At 40.6% G+C, this 16,799-nt stretch overlaps 1 protein-coding gene across 2 annotated transcripts; it reads left to right on the forward strand.

Annotated features, from left to right (window-relative positions):
• The first annotated feature begins 1,098 nt into the window (after window positions 1-1,098).
• capn3a (calpain 3a, (p94)) lies at window positions 1,099-15,261 on the forward strand. 2 transcript variants are annotated; one of them, XM_069661158.1, is made up of 21 exons: window positions 1,099-1,350; window positions 1,700-1,769; window positions 2,938-3,056; window positions 3,225-3,358; window positions 4,305-4,473; window positions 5,089-5,172; window positions 5,327-5,421; window positions 5,589-5,666; window positions 5,933-6,093; window positions 6,433-6,602; window positions 7,048-7,059; window positions 7,197-7,405; window positions 8,708-8,744; window positions 9,875-9,959; window positions 10,090-10,176; window positions 10,768-10,832; window positions 11,238-11,306; window positions 12,003-12,081; window positions 13,349-13,465; window positions 14,475-14,533; window positions 15,212-15,261. In XM_069661158.1, the coding sequence occupies exons 1-21, from the start codon at window positions 1,099-1,101 to the stop codon at window positions 15,236-15,238; spliced, it is 2,178 nt and encodes a 725-aa protein (XP_069517259.1). In that variant the 3' UTR covers window positions 15,239-15,261. The 2 variants fall into 2 exon arrangements, with proteins under 2 accessions (XP_069517259.1, XP_069517260.1); XM_069661159.1 differs by having other exon boundaries at window positions 9,875-9,952; window positions 10,119-10,176.
• The last annotated feature ends 1,538 nt before the right edge of the window (window positions 15,262-16,799 follow it).

Below are 16,799 nucleotides of genomic sequence, written 5' to 3' on the forward strand. Positions count from 1 at the left end.
TGAAGCTTCCTAATTTATTACCTTATTAACTATGAAAGTTATAAACTGTCTTATAGGAAGAGGAAAAGAGAGAGAGGGACAGAAAGAACGCAACATTGCAAGTAAATGGGTAATAAGATAAAGTTATCCACACAAGTTAAATTAAAGGCAAAAAAATATTCATTTTCAAAATAGACAAAAAAGCAAACTTAGAGAAAAACAATGAAAATAAAGCAGCAGCATAGTAAAACAGGGAATGCATACACATAACGTAAACTAAAGTTCAAGCTTAAGGAGTTAAGAAAAATAGACTTTAAAAAAAGTCGCTGAGCTGACTGAGCTTTAAGATCTCTGAAGCTTGGCGGGTGGCTGTTCCTGAACTGAAGAGCAACAATAATAGAGATAAGAGTGCCTCCCCACAAACATCTTTTTCTATTTACATCCCAGAACATGACTGGTGTTCTGTGTTTTCCTGCGGCAGTAATGTTCTTATCTGAAAGGAAAAAGCAGCATACACAGTCGTATCACTCTGTAAGACAGGCTGCTCATCTGCGCTCTTTAACAACCCAAAACACTGAATTGTGATCTTTTCTGACAGGTGCTAAAAATGGATGATACTCCTCTTGGTAGCATTAGCCTGCTCTCGTTGTGCTGAGACTGCTCAATGCTGAGCTCCATTGAGAACAGGTTTAAAGGGCTTGAATGCCTTCTGCTGAGGCAGGGCATCCACTGACCACTCTTTACATGCCCTCTGGCGCGGCCCGCTGGCCTTTGTGTCACCCAACAATGATGGCACCCGAGCACCACAGCCAGGGAGAGATCATTGTTCAGTTCAGCCAATGGGAACACAACAAATAGACGTGTAGGTAATGTGTGAGTTTTTGTGCATATGTGTGTGTGTGTGTATGGTAATGCAAACGTAAATGCATGTGAACAGAATGTGTCTTTCACACCGAGCTTTTGCATCTACTCTGTGACGAAGAGGAGGGGGACGTCACACAAAGAAGGAGCCAATCAGACATTAGCTGTTTGGATTTATGCCAGGGTTTTTAGGCTTGTAAGACTTTACTACAAGTGGCAAAACCCAGTTTTTTTAAAAATAAAGCCAGCTGAGACAAGATGCCCTATACACCGTCTGGCTTTTTCTGTGACCGGCTGATCCGGGAACGAGAGAGGAGAGACGGGGAAGGCTCTCTGAACAAGCCCGTCCGCTTCAACGGCCAGGACTTCAGCGTCCTGAGACAGGAGTGCCTTCAGAGGAAGAGCCTGTTCGAGGATGAGTCGTTCCCGGCCACCGTGGAGTCTTTGGGCTTCAAGGAGCTCGGCCACAAGTCCAACAAGGTCAAGAACATCGTCTGGAAGAGGCCCAAGGTAGGAGGGGGGACATTGATTGCAGTCAGATAAAGAGGGAATGGATAAGGATCATCTGGGAGGTGGGACGCTGTTTTTGAACTTCTGCGTGGAAAACTGCTGCCCTGGGATTTTACTTGAGGATGCTAATGGGATCAAATATTTCCCCACAGATCCACATGCATAGCATGGAGTTACTTTGCTGCCAGTGATTCCAGTGATTTTTATTACTTCTATTTAAGGACAGCTGTTTTTTGCCCAAAACACAAGCTTATGCCTTCCTCTATGCGTAGACTAAACAAATCTGAAGCTGCTGCTTAAAGTACTTTTGTTGGTTCTGATTTAACTCTTTGTTCTTCGCTGTCTGCAGGAAATCTGTGAGAACCCTCAGTTCATTGTTGGAGGAGCCAGTAGGACAGACATCTGCCAGGGAGATCTGGGTAAATCAAGCCTCTTTACGCACAGTAAAAACATCACAGCGCCATGCAGTGATCAGAAGAATCCTCGTTTGTAGCCTTGTCCTGGTCTGGTTGCAGTTGTGTGCTGATGTTTTTTACATCTCAGTCACTGTTCACAAGTAGGACAGTTCAGAAACCTGTATCAGGTGTTTAGCTGCTACAGTGTTCACTCCAGGTAGCATATCCAGCTCTGCTGATTTCTGATGGCAGGTTAAGATGCTTTATCTACTACACATACTGGAATACAACCATAACGGGATACTGGAGTGCATGAAATTACTCCTGGTGTTCGCCGACTTCGAATTTAGTTCATTTTTTGAAGCTCAAGTCACATTGACGATGTTGGGAGGTATTTACTTTGGATTTGAAGCAGCTTAGAAGGAAAATGAGTAATTATTAAGCCGATTTTTAATGAGTTAAAATAACAAAAATAAATTGTATCCTACTTAAAACACTGTCCTGAGATAGCTTGGTGGCCTAGCAACTGATTTAGATTGTTTTAAAACCCACTGACTGAAGCAGAAACACACAGGTGGAGTGAAAACAAAGAGTTACCTGTTTCGACCTCATACAGTGTTAGGGGACAGTGTAAGTTGTGTGTACATGCTGTACGGAGCCAAAACGGGGGGTAACAAGCTAGCAAACATCCCATCGATCCCCCGCGCACGGCCTCTCTCTGCCTGCAGCGGCCTCCCCATATTGTGCTTACTCTTTTGGAAGGGAATCCAGCCAGCAGCACTTCTCATTGTTGTTCCGTTCAGTCCGCAAATAAAAGGGACCAAAGAGGACAAAGGTCCTGGCAGACACTGTTAAATGTTCCCTGTTCAAAAAACTTACATTGTTTCCAGCTCACACCCCGTCACACACACCTGGACAATCAGAAAACACGACTGTCAGCACTCAGGGGAGGTCTTTTCCTCCTGCAAAAACAAAAAACTCAGCAGAGATTATTCCCTTTATCAGGTGATTGGGAAAACCCTTACCTGCTGCACCCATTTACCTGGCACTCCGGGCGCTCTTTGGTAAAAACACGTACACATCACACCCAAGAGCAGATCAACCCCCCCGGCTTTGGTTACTTCTTGTTGCGTATGATAAAATAGCTCTGCTGTAATTAAAAACATGAATTAACCTGAGTCTCTGTGTTCAGGTGACTGCTGGTTGCTGGCTGCCATCGCCTGTCTCACCTTGAACGAGAAGCTTCTGTACCGTGTCGTTCCCCAGGAGCAAAGCTTCTCAGAGGGCTATGGAGGAGTCTTCCACTTCCAGGTCAGAAACCTCTCATTTCTGCACAGCCTCTGTGTTTCTATTCAGAAGCAATTTACCTTCATTTTATTGGCATGTTCTCCTCATTAAAGATCATTGAGACAATGTGAGAAATACTATGTTAATTACTTGGCAGGCGACATTAACTTTAATTTTTTATGTGTCTGTCAGTTCTGGCGTTATGGCGACTGGGTCGATGTTGTCATTGACGACCGCATCCCGACCTTCAACAACCAGCTGGTCTTCACCAAGTCCGCTGAGAGGAACGAGTTCTGGAGCGCCCTGCTGGAGAAGGCCTACGCCAAGTGAGAACTGTTTTAATCTGTAGTGAAGTGACAGACTTGGTGTTTTCTGTTGTAGGATGCTCTGAATGTTGTATCTGGAAACACAGGGCTAAACCACAGGTCGATAATGCACACAACATTTTTTTGTTCATTGCATTTTGGGGTCTTGAGTCTTCATAAACTCTATCAGCAGTTTTTAAACAATCTTCCTGCCTGTTAAAGGAGATCGGTCTAACACTGCTCTACTGAGATGTGTTGATCCTGGAGCGACCTGACTGAGCGACCTGGTTGCAGTTACCTGTAGAAGGTGCTGTGTTTGAGTAGTAACAGATGGCAGCCAGACCGGATTGCAGAAAAAGCTGTTCATTTATTTATCCATTGGTGCATTCCAGTGAAAAAAGGTCCATGGCAGAAAATAATCCAACAAACACCGTAACTGAAAATTACAGTGACAAAGCCCTCGCAGTACAGCGGTCAAAACACGTATGCCCTTATGGAATCACACACCTGACCTGACAGTGCTCTTTCTTACCATTTATGTCTGTAGCTGTAGCACCACAGCGACACCTTCAGTACCAACAAAAAATTACAATTAAAACACTACAATTTGGTGTTCACACTGGCACTGATTTAAGGTCTGAAGCTGCACTGTTGTGTTATCAGTCTTTTGTCTCCTGTAATAAGTCCTATCTAGCTCACAAACACAGTACTATTTAGGTTAAAGCTAAATTAAAGGAAGAATAAGAGCCTTATTTTCTGGGAAGGTGAAAAATCTAACTCAAAAGCGCACTCAGAGAGCGCAGACCTCTGCTAAGGCCAGTAGTCCAGCCTTCTTCGATATGCAAATGTGCAAGCACAACCACTTAATGTGTCTGGACATATTTCCAAAACTATTAGAATGAAAGTTTAGCATCATCATCTCAGCTGTTTTATGTACAGATAAATATCTCTGCTCCTCCCTGTCCAGGCTGCATGGCTCCTACGAGGCCCTGAAGGGAGGAAACACCACCGAGGCCATGGAGGATTTCACCGGTGGAGTCACTGAGTTCTACGAGATGAAGGAGGCTCCCAAAGAGCTCTACAAGATCATGAAGAAAGCTCTGGAGAGAGGCTCCCTCATGGGCTGCTCCATCGATGTGAGTCTGACTTCTAACCCAACTGTGATACAGAGGACGAGGACGATGACTCCTGGGTTATTCACTGAGTTTTTTTTACTGTTATCGGTGGAATAATTAAAGACTGCAGTGTCTTATGGACCACCTCAGGAAGAGCGTTTGAAGTCTGTTGCCCCTTAAAGCTCCTGTGAGGAGTTTTTCACTGGTTATGAAACAGACTGAAATTAATTCTGGTTACTCTATGTACCTACAAAAGCAAACCAGACAATCAGCGACAAATTGATTATTTCTATATAGTTATTTTTAATGCCTGAAACCGCTGACGAGGTTAGGTGTCAGACGAGGCGATTAACTGCACGCTGCCTTTGTTTACATTTTACAGGGCAAAAGTTTAGAGTGATACATATGACTGTTAAAGAAAGCAGGATAATGTCTGTTAAGGTTCTCAGTCATCCAGGTCATAGTAATTCTAAGCTTAATCCAAAAGGCAACTGGACTTGGTTGAAGTTCTTGAAAGTCCACCGGTCAATTTTTTGGATGAGAGGTGAAGCGTCTTCAGGAACTTTTAGACCCTTTTTCTCCTCAAATGTTTTGTCCATGTTTTTTTAACTTAATGGATATAACTTGTTTCTTCAGTCCCTGGTTCCTGCTCGCTTTGAGACTCGTACTGTGACGGGACTCGTGAAGGGTCACGCCTACTCTGTGACGGCAGTGGAGGAGGTAAATCTGCTCACTGTGTTTAATTTACTGGGATTGTTCCAGCTCTGTAGTCCTGCAGAGCTGCACACTAACAATGCCAGTTGGTATCTAATATCTGTAAATGTAATATTAGTATGTATTAGTGTTTAGTTTTTCACTTTGTGTTCTCCTTTAGTGTAAACCGTCTCAGCACAAGGACTCTAAGGTCCGTCTGGTGCGTCTCAGGAACCCGTGGGGTCAAGTGGAGTGGAACGGCCCCTGGAGTGACAAGTGAGGAGTTTTTAACTTTACTCTAACCTTCTGTCATAGAGCAGCTACAGTTCAATGAAAGTACATTTGGGACCTTTTAATATTTCCCTTTCATTTGTTACAAAATGATTGAATTGAATGAATAAATTCTTAAGTTAAATCAACATTTTGAACCTCCTGTCCAACAGCTCGAAGGAGTGGGCCACGCTCTCAAAGACTGAGAAGGAGAAGCTGCAGCACCAGAGTGCCGAGGATGGAGAGTTCTGGTAAGCAGCACATTTTCACAGTTTTAGTGCAGCTGTGAAATCTGAATTTGATTAACAGTGTTTTATTTTCACTTGATATCAAATTTTTATAGTTTATAGGTAATTAAAATGAACAAAAGGCAAATTGCAAATAGCATAATTTACGTTCCAAAAAAGAATGAATGATTTTATCACCTAAAGAGAGTCTGGAACTGAACTGGGATGCCACTTCTGCAAACAGTAGCCAGACACTCAGGGTGTCCTGATCTTTCTTTGTGCTCTTCCAGGATGTCATTTGAGGACTTCAAGAAGAACTACACCAAGATCGAGATCTGTAACCTCACCCCTGACGCCCTGGAGGACGATAAGATTCACAAGTGGACGGTGTCTGTGAACGAAGGTCGCTGGGTGAGAGGCTGCTCCGCCGGGGGCTGCAGGAACTACCCAGGTACCTCTAACTATTGATCTCAGTTTTTTTAGTTGTTCCTCTGATATATTTTCCAGACAAGAATCAGAACAAGAAACAGGTTTACAGCAAAGTAGTCAAAAAAGTCAAGAATCATAATTATAGAAAAGAGAATGCAAAGAGAAACCTGTAGAATATGTTTTTATATTGACAGAGCCTTAATGTCTCCTTTTTATATGGTGGTTATGTCGTATGGATCTCTTCCCCTAATAGCCACACTTTCATGTATTACACAGAAAAATATGAAGAAACACAAACCTCCAAATACTGATTAGAAAAAAAGCTAACCTGTAAAATAATAACTTTCTAAATGTCCTGCAGACACTTTCTGGACCAACCCCCAGTACCGCCTCCGTCTGCTGGAGGAGGACGACGACCCCGAGGACAACGAGGTGGGCTGCACCTTCGTGGTGGCTCTGATGCAGAAGAACAGGCGGAAAGAGCGCAAGATGGGAGCCAACCTCTTCACCATCGGATTCGCCATTTATGAGGTTAAGAGACTGAGTGACAGACAAGTCTTTGCATAGAATCTGCAGGTGGTTTTTATCACATTACGATTTCCGAGATTTATTGATAATTGCATGATTTATAAAATGTCAAAAGATGGTTAAAAATGTCTGTCTTAGTTTCTCAAAGTCTAAGATTTTTCATTTCGAAAGCCAACAATATTCAGCTTATTATGATAAAAAGCAAAGAAAAGCAGGAAATCTCCAAATCTAAATGGCTGTTAACAGAATTTTCTGCTATTTTTGCATTAAAAATTTAAGGTTTGCATTATCGTTTTGTCTGATGTTTCATCTGATCTTTTCAGATCTAACCAAATTGCAATGAAGTATACTTTTTTAAAGTTTTGACACCACAAGAGTAATAGCTTCTTGTTTCTAATTTGCAACCTTAAATTAAGTAAACACTAATGTTGCCTTTATATCTCTGCAGGTGCCAAAGGAGGTAAGGAAGGAAACTGGACAAGTTTGCAAGTTAAATCCAGCCTTCAGTTTTTATTTCATATCCAGCTTTTCCAATATTTACATCACTTTCTTTGATCCAATATTCCTGGATGAACATTCCCTACCTTCTCCACCCAGATGCATGGGAACAAGCAGCACATGCAGAAGGACTTCTTCCTGTTCAACTCCTCCAAAGCTCGCTGCAAGTCCTACATCAACCTGCGCGAGGTGACCCAGCGCTTCCGCCTGTCGCCCGGGGAGTACGTCATCGTTCCCTCCACGTACGAGCCGCACCAGGAGGGCGAGTTTATCCTGCGAGTCTTCTCTGAAAAGAGGAACACCTCAGAGTGAGTGGGTGAGGGCGGTCAGGGTGGCCTGCAGGGGGCGAGCTGGGTAAGAGGAGGGGACTGGTGCAAAGTTTCAACCCTGTTAGAATAATGTATTATACATATATATATTGAAATATAACATATATCTGAACAAGAATGCTGCTTGATATTGAGAGCACTTTTTTAGGTATAAGACGTATTATAAAAATATGTAAAATGTCAGGATCAAGAGGGAGTTTTAATGCTTTTTTTCTGGGCATACTTGAACTTTATTATGTTTAAAGGGAGTTTCAACAACTGTAATGATTATAATTATTGATTATAAGATTATAATGAATACTGTTTACAAATCGGAAGTAACATAGTTCGTCAATATATAATCTAAATTTTGAAAACAATACCCAGCCCTGCTCTTTAGTGTTTAATTTAGCAGCAGCGGGATTGATTTAGCCTTGTAAAAAGTTGAATAATGATTTATCCGCCATCTGTGTGCATTTCTACAGTGCGGGTTTGTGTGTGTGTTTATGAGGGTGGGGTTTTGTGGGGGTTTTGTGGGTGCTTGGGTGGGTGGGTGGGACACAAACCACCAAGAACAAACAATTTTAACGGCAATTTGATTTGTAGAACTGGAAGAAATCGGCCCCAGTTCGAAGCTGTTATGGAATCTTTTTTAGGACAAGCGACTTCAGATATGGGCATGCACCGGTAAACTTTCAAAATATTCAATACTGCATACTCAAGAAACAAACAGCCACCCTCCTCCCATCCTCCAACAACCCCCACCTGCTGCCCTGGAGGACCAGACAGTATGCAGACGCTCTGATGGAACAGGACCTGGCTGTGAATCAGGCTGTGGGATGGATGTGACGGCAAACGGCTCACTAAGACGGGCTTTGATTTCCCAAACATGGCTTTATATTTAACTGCTTGCACACCAAAAGGTTTTTAGTTATCACAAAGTAATAGATCACTTAAACCCCAGCTAGTACAGAATGATAGATCATGAAGAGGATGCCTTCTCCAAACAAGATTGCCCAAAATAAAACCAATCAAGAGAGAAAACTTTTGACTGGAAGATGCAACAGGTGGTACTAAACTAACACATTTTATTCACAGCTTCATCAGGAATCATTTGTTTGTTTAGTCCGATGTGAGTATGGGACTATATGTCTTAAGAGATGGTGTGATGAATAAGTTACCATGCTCAGGACTTGTTTTAATGCGTGATGAAAACAACATGATTAGCTGATGAGTACAGATGTGGTCCAAATGAGATGTTGATGTCACTTTGGTGACTGCTCTTTGTTGGTCTTCACCCAGGGAGATAGAGAACAGGATCGAGGCCGATCACCCAGTGGTAAGTGTCATTAAGTTTCTTGTTGTGTGACTTAGCAGATTTGGGATTTAAGGGCTTTTTTCAAGGAGGGAGGCTGACTTCTACCAAACTTTTCTTCTGCAGTTTTCTCTTTTTTTAATTTGTTTCAAAGCTATTGTACAAGAATGTGTTCCTAACGGCTTTTTCTGCGCTGGCAGCGTCTATTTTCTAGAGTTTTTTTGTATATACAAAACCGATGCAGTTCAGCATCCTCAGCGCAAAAAAGTTGAAAATAGTTCAACTTTTGGAAGACCACCGCGATCATCAATGTCACTTCTCCCTCGCCGACCAAATCAAGAATGGGCGGGACTTCAGATATCAACTTAGTTAACAACAATGGCGGAGGAGAAGCTAATCCTTTCGTTTTTTTTCCGAGGGTACAATTTTCTAGGTGTAGAGCTGCTGCTAACGCCAGGACATGACTCATTTCCATCGTTTTTCTGGTTTCTTTGTAAAATTCCCTCGAATATAAGCAAATATTACGCATACAGAGCAATTTAAAACGGACTTAACAGTCACTACCAAAGGAAGCGGAAGAGAACCTTAGTAACCTAGCAACAGTAAGCGCCGAGGGGAAGCGCTCTGGATTTGAGGTCGTGGGCGCTGCCAGCGCAAAAGCACACACAGGCCCTTAAAGCCACAAAAAAATCACATTAAAACATAAACTGAACAAAAACATAAACCCACAAATGTAGATTATTTTTCCATCTTGTCACAAGTTAAACGATTACATGCAAGACTTTTTCTATGCCAACAAAAGGTTGATTTAATTCAAATGTTATCCACAAATTTGTTTAAACATGATTTACAACAGCCCTTTATAAGAAAAAAACACACTAACCCTTCCCACAAAAGTGTGTAGGAAAAGATGGCTTAAAACATGAAAACCCAAAAGGTCTTATCTATGGCCAGTGTTTGGTTTGTCCATCCTAGGATACTTGATAGCCTCTCTATTAATCCTAATCATGCTAAATAATATCTTATTACATGAAGGCTGTTACGTGTTGTGTTTGAGTTTTTTCACCAACTTGATCTCCGCGATGCGTTCCTCTCACATCTCCTCCCTCTTGTCTCTTCATCTCCCTCTTCTTTGTGGCTCCATGACGCCTCAGCCGGCGCCGGCCTCAGCGGGGGAAGAGAGCGAGGAGGACCAGCAGTTCAGGACAATTTTTCAGGAGATAGCCGGTGAAGTGAGTAGATTTATAGATCGATGAGCAAAGCATGTTTTCTTGTGTTTTTCATTGTTACAAATTATCGCTGAAGACTCTTATTGTGTGAATAAGAGGGTTATATTTAAATCACATCTCTGTGTCTTCTCTTTTACTGTCTCCTTCTCCCCTCTGGCGTCTCTCACAGGAAATGGAAATCACAGCCAACGAACTGAAGAACGTTCTCAACAGAGTGATCACCAAACGTGAGTCCACTTACAGCAGACCTGATCTATTTCACAGTATCATAAACATATTTTAGTTTTAGATTTTAGATTTACTTTATTTCAGGATATTATTTATAACAATTCTCACAATTTCTCAGTTTGGGTTAAATGAGATACATCTGTCTATCTATCTTGACACTCTGTTTAAGCTGCTGTGTTGAGTACGCAGTAACATCAATACTGAAACAAAATGTAAACCTCCAGACTGAGTTATGCCCCGGGAGCCGAGAGCACCAGCTGGCCGTTTCTTTTAAGTTTGTGGCTGTTACTTTTACCGGTTGTTTCATCATGGATTTAAGTCTGACTTTTTAAACGTATGCCTGCTCCATCCTAGGTGTAAAAGATACACCTTGGTGCGACACAAACAGGGCTACAGTCTAACTGGTGCACAGGGCTTAACTTAAAGTCGGTTGTAACCTTCAGCTCTAGGTTGGATGTACCGTTACACCCAGGCGTACGCCCAGCTGGTGTCCATATTTACATTTTTATGTAGCAAACCTGTTTGCAAGTAATCAAAACTAGAAGTCTTTTAGAATTGTTGTTGACATGGATGGATGTGTCTCCCTGCAGATAAGGACCTGAACACGGAGGGCTTCAGCCTGGAGAGCTGCAGGAGCATGATTGCTCTGATGGACGTATCCTTTGTATCGAGTGCATCGGGCTGGCTGTGTTGTCTGTAGGAGGCACAACCTGCCGAGACCCATGGCGGGGTCTGTGATGGACGCTCACAGGGCCTAGGCCTTATTTCACCACACAAACTCCCAAATATCTGTTATTATTCAGTATGATTTTGACCTTTGACCTGTGTATGTACTGCTGAAAAGTTTGGGCTCTTCTTACAACACACTAAATTACACAATCCACCTGATGCAGTTTGTTAGTTACACGAGAAAAACGTGGAATCACTTTGTTGTTCTGCTTCTCAAACGCTGAAGTTTACTGAAATGTCACGTTCAGTTTGGACCATGAAGCGAGTTGTTTTTGTGTGCGGACACTGACTGATGTGTAACATGATTCTGGTCTTAACTGCACGTGCTCAGATGGACGGGACAGGTAGACTCAATCTGCAGGAGTTCAGACATTTGTGGAATAAGATCAAACAGTGGCAGGTGGGTTTCCCTCTCTTTCATTTTATCTTGTGACAGTTCTGCTTTGTTTTACACTTTTTTTATTTACACTTAACTATATTTACCTCTTTTATTCCCTCTTTTCTCTCACAGTTGAACTTAATCTGCAAAGAGTAACAGTGTGAGACACGTTAAATCAGTGGTGCAAAGTGACTAATTACATTTTTACTGGATCCTTCAGGTCGTCTCATGGAGATCTGGATTCTTTATTTAAGAGCTGTGTACATTAAATACGCATAGATAGACACACAGATCATTTGTATATTAATATCTTCTTGGGCACAGTTTTGAGGTAGTTGACCTTCACTTGGGTATTTGCATTTTCTGCAATTTTATACTCCTACTTAACTACTTCAGAAGCAAATATTTACTTATCCACTTATTATAAGACTAGTATTTAGTAACATCGCTGATTCATATAAATTATACAAAATATAATCAATAAAAAAAATTATGAAATATGTAACAAATCGATAAAGACCCCAGAAACAAACTTGTAAGCTGCCTTAACGCAATTAAAGAGGACCGGCTTAAAGGCAACGGATGATTAAGACGCTGTAAAACATTAAGAGTAAAATATAAAATTGTACGATAAAAATAGGTTTATTTAAATAGAAAGTATTAAGATGTGAGTTCTTCTCCCAGCGTTGCATCAAACTCACACTTTGTGTCTTTCAGGGAATCTTTAAGCACTATAACGCTGACCAGTCCGGCACCATCAACAGTTACGAGATGAGGAATGCTGTCAACGATGCAGGTGATAACAGGATCACAGGAGGAGCACACATTGTCTCAGTTCACCAACTTTACAAAACCTTTTTTTCTTTACCAACCTATAATAAATATACTTGCAGATATTTGGGGGTTATTTTTACAGAAGCAGTAAAAGACCATGCTAGCTATTATTTTTCTATTCTGTTTTTTCAAGATCACAAGTTTATGATTTTGTTATCTTGAGAAAACAACAGGAATAGAGCTTGTTAAAGCCCTGAATATAATTTACATAAACCAAAATATATTTTTTAAATCGTTCATTTAAATTTAAACACTCACATTTTTAAACTTGTGCTACATATATTTCTGTCTTGTTCAGTCTATTGTTTTGCACCCCTCAACCTTAAAAAAGCTTGTTTTAATTATTAAGCTGAAATGAGTGTCGGGTTCATTCGATTACACGTGATGGAAGCGGTCACGATCATGGTCCGGACTGTCAGGGAGGTTTTGTAACTGAACCTTCAGACAAGGACTCATCTCTGACAGAAAGACACATTGCAATATCTACCCGTGTTGTACCTTGACTGTAGTACAATCTGATCCTATCAATATATATATTTTTTTAATCACTTGTCAAAATGCCATCTCTGCATGATGGCATGGCACAGCACATTACGTGTAAGAAGAGGAGACTACCTTTCGTTGGCTCCTGATAACAGGTTAATTATCTGGATTTATATATTAACTAACTGGTGTTCTAGAGATAAAAACATTGTGAAAAATAATTGCGAGCATGGCTGATCTTTGCTTTTGTACGAAACCTCAGAAAGTAAAACCAAAACAGTCAACAAGGTATTTTTGTAATTTTGGTGAACTGATCTTTGAAAGTTGTTTTTTGTTATCGTAAACACTTAAAGCGCTTTACTGTTAAACAAACTGGTACAGATTATTTTACATGATCAGATTTGATTGATTGAGCTGCTGAAAATTGTTTTTCACTGTTATATTTTAAATTGGATCATTTATGTTTTAATACCATTCTGAACCTGATCATAAAACATCAAAAGCAGTAGTTTTATAAATAGTGGACTTTAAGTTTGTTACCGTCTGACATTTTAAAGTAAAATAAAAGCTAATATTAAGCTTTTGTATCTGCTACATTTGGAGTCTCTGATTTCTGACTCGCACTCGGATGTTTGCATGCTGTTTGTAGGATTCATTCAGTCTGTGCTGCCCTTGAACTGACAGCTTGAACTCATCCTCTAAATGTTCTCTTCACTGTACAGTCATGTGTCTTGTGTCCCGCTCAGGCTTCCGTCTCAACAACCAGCTGTACGACATCATCACCATGCGCTACGCTAACGAGAGCATGAACATTGACTTCGACAGCTTCATCAGCTGTCTGGTTCGGCTCGAAGCCATGTTCAGTAAGTCAGTGCCTTACTCACACACGCACACACGCACACACGCACACACACACACACCAGTGTCACTAATACATTTTTTCATTTGTTTATTTTTCATAGACAAAACCTTTAATCCATAATAATAATAATAAATCGATTACAGGCAAAAGAAACACAAATAAAAACCCAGTTCAGTTAAACATCCCCTTTTATTTATTTACTGTCAATGAGACTAATCTCTATTTTGTGACTAATACAAGATTATTAATTGATTTATTTTATTATTTATGTGTTGTTATTGTTTTTGAATATCATACAGTCAATAATGTACATAATAAATCCAAAAATAAAACATACGTACACAAAACACTAAATCAGTGAGAATAATTTAAATCAATTGAGATGTCAAAACAACATTTATCTCAGTTAATAATAAAATAATTAATAATAGAGTTAAGAATAAAGTCTGTTTTAAGGGTTAGGATTATCTAATTAAGCATTTAATTAACATGATTTGTGAGTTATAAAGCAGAAAATGGGTATAATTCTGTTTTTCATTGCATTGATGTTTGGTTAAGGTATCTTAATGTGACCCCCTGTTACCAGACGTGTTTGATAAGTGTGTGAATTTCCAGAAAATAATATTTAACCAACAATAAAGTTGTGAAAATTCAGTTTTTACAAGTCTTATTCCTAAAGTGGGACTGCCAGATCCTAATTAATTAACCTTGTAGATGCAGTTTGTTGTCACAGATGTAATTAAATAACTAATCGATTAGTCAGTCAACAGAAAATAAGCAAACACTTTTGATAATTTCATGCTGAAGTGGCAGAAATAGTTGAAATAAATAATAATAATAATAATAATAAAATATGGAGACTTTCTGCTTTTATCTCATTTATATCATAAAACAATAATCAATAGGAAATGTTCTTTAGTTGCAGCCCTGATATTCATGACCGTGTCGCCCTCAAACAATGTGAATCACACTCGATGTTGAATCACGTTTGATGTGTTTTCTCCCTTCAGGGGCGTTCCAGGCCTTTGATCAGGATGGAGATGGTACCATCAGACTCAGCGTCCTGGAGGTGAGAACTACAATCACATGCTAGCTGATGTTCTCCCACTCCTCAGTACGGAAGCCCTAAGCGGACATGCATCAATATGTTTTATTTACTCCGTTTTCCTGTGAATTTCTGGCTGTTTTCTCGAGATCTCAACTTATTTATCTCGAGGTAACAAAGCTGCACCACCGTAACATCAGATGATCATAACTCGTAATCCCAGAGCTGCAGAAGCACCGAACTAACAGGCTTAATTCACCTCATTAGTGTGGGCGATGGCAGCTCGACATGTCCTGCTCTGTAACATCACAGTGAGCTCTCTGTTGTTCTGTTTTCTAGATCGACATTATCCCGTTATCACGAGAAAACCAGCTTTGATAGTGAGAGAAACAACTGAAATAACGCGTTATCATGGTTAAAAGAGAATCCACTTAGGGCTTCCGTACCTAAACACAGACATGCGTTTGTTTAGGCGTCTGGTCTGTGTTCGTACCACCTCTGTTACTGCTTTAGTGCATCAAAGTGAAGCCTCATTAGAAAAAGGTTATCCTAAAATATCTTATAACACTCAAACCCTCATTAACACTTTAGATAACTTTATGTAGGAGATGTAAACATTATGAACCAAACAGTTCCTAAAGAGTCAGCTCCTTTTGCTGCCAGACACCACATCACTAATATCTTGAATTTCCCTACCTGCAGTGGCTCCAGTTGACCATGTACGCCTAAAAAGGCGCACCTTCTCCCAGGTGAGCTCCTCTCCACACGAGGACCACACCTGCCAGCCTTTACCTCAATATTCAGTGTGCCCGATCGTCGTTCGCTCTCATCCACTTCACCTCCAGCCTTCCCTCCCTCAGTCCCAAAAAACCTCTGCTCTCTTCCATTTTTATCTTGCTCTTTCTATTTTCTCTCTTCTCTTGTTCTCCCATAAATCAGTCTCTTATTTCAGTCATGAGCCTATTTTTTTTTTTTTAAAGACACTTGTACGGTACTTTTCTCAGGCATCAAACACCAAAAACCTCCTTTTTTCTGTCACAATACCTCACAGAGCTCCTTCTACCACCTCCTCATGTCTTCTTCTTCTTCTGTTATCAAACTCGACAGCGAGGGCTTCTTCCTGTGTTCATCCCAGTGACCTGGGCTCTCTGGTGGAATAAACTTGTGAATCACTTCTACACCTGGTCTAATTCTGATAATACAACTAACACTTTCTATAGGCATCTTGAACAGATATCACTCTGCCCCCCGACACGTTTTTAATCACTTGTTTTTATGAATGAAACGATCCTGCTGGAGGTTTTGTGCTCCTGAAAAATCAGTCACATTTTCACCCGACTGTGTTCAAGTCTTGTGGACAAACTCAGGCTTCTTTTGTTCATCTCAGCTCCAGCCAACAGGACTTAAACCCCACCATCTTTTACCCCCCTGCTCTGATAACTGTCCAGTTTACAAGTCTTCCAGCTCTTCACGTGGATGGATGAGACCCAAGAACTAAACTGTGGAGCTGACGAGTTTTTATTCAACGCAGACGTTCGAGGTTCAAATATGGATTTGAAAGAAAATGGCTAACGGGTTGGACTGCAGCTTTTTTGTGATTTTTTTTTTTCTTAATAAGGCTTCTTTGGTCAAATGAGTGTACTGCATTTTTAACTATTTTAACCAACTAAATAAATGTGTAGTTGTTGGTGTGACTGTGTTACCAGTAGATTTGATGTTAAACTGTGTTTTTTTTTTCCTTTTTTATAATCTTAAAAGAAGAATTGTGGTACTTTTTAAACCTATTTTTTCACATTTTTGGTTCTGAATTGGTGCAAAATTTGTCGGAATTGCTTCAGTCGATTGCTTCAGTCAGCAGCAGTGAAACAGGCTGTAATGGCTGCAATGTAATCCTTGGGGATAAATGAACCCGATCAGCACGTCCACTAACAGGCTCAGATTGTTCTGCTATATGTCTGACATCATAACAGAAGGGATCCCTACAGATGACTGACCTGTTTGTTTAGGTAAAATCCTCTTGATGTACAAGAAACAGCTGATACAGCCCTCTCTTTAAAGCCACCAGACTCCATTGAGAAAAACAGCATTTTTACCTCACAAAAAACGCGCTCATTTTTTATCTCGATCTCTTAGCTTACTTGTGTGACTGTGTTGTGATGGATCCGAGCTGACCCTTTTAAAGGGAGGGTATTATGCTAATTTCAAGCTTCATATTTCACTCTGTGATACCTGTGCAGTAGCTTAGCATATTTACAGTTAAGAAACTAATTTTTCTCACACTGGTGCTCTG

This window comes from Semicossyphus pulcher, unplaced genomic scaffold (genome assembly GCF_022749685.1).
Source record: "Semicossyphus pulcher isolate SPU_LCO1_2020_fin unplaced genomic scaffold, fSemPul1.0.p SCAF_14, whole genome shotgun sequence".
Classification (NCBI taxonomy): Eukaryota; Metazoa; Chordata; class Actinopteri; order Labriformes; family Labridae; genus Semicossyphus; species Semicossyphus pulcher.

Coding starts and splice junctions, on each gene's coding strand:
- capn3a (XM_069661158.1), top strand. CDS start 1,099: ATGCCCTATACACCGTCTGGCTTTTTCTGTGACCGGCTGATCCGGGAA. Junction 3,057..3,224: donor GAGGAGTCTTCCACTTCCAG/GTCAGAAACCTC, acceptor TGTGTCTGTCAG/TTCTGGCGTTATGGCGACTG. Junction 14,534..15,211: donor TCAGACTCAGCGTCCTGGAG/GTGAGAACTACA, acceptor CCCTACCTGCAG/TGGCTCCAGTTGACCATGTA.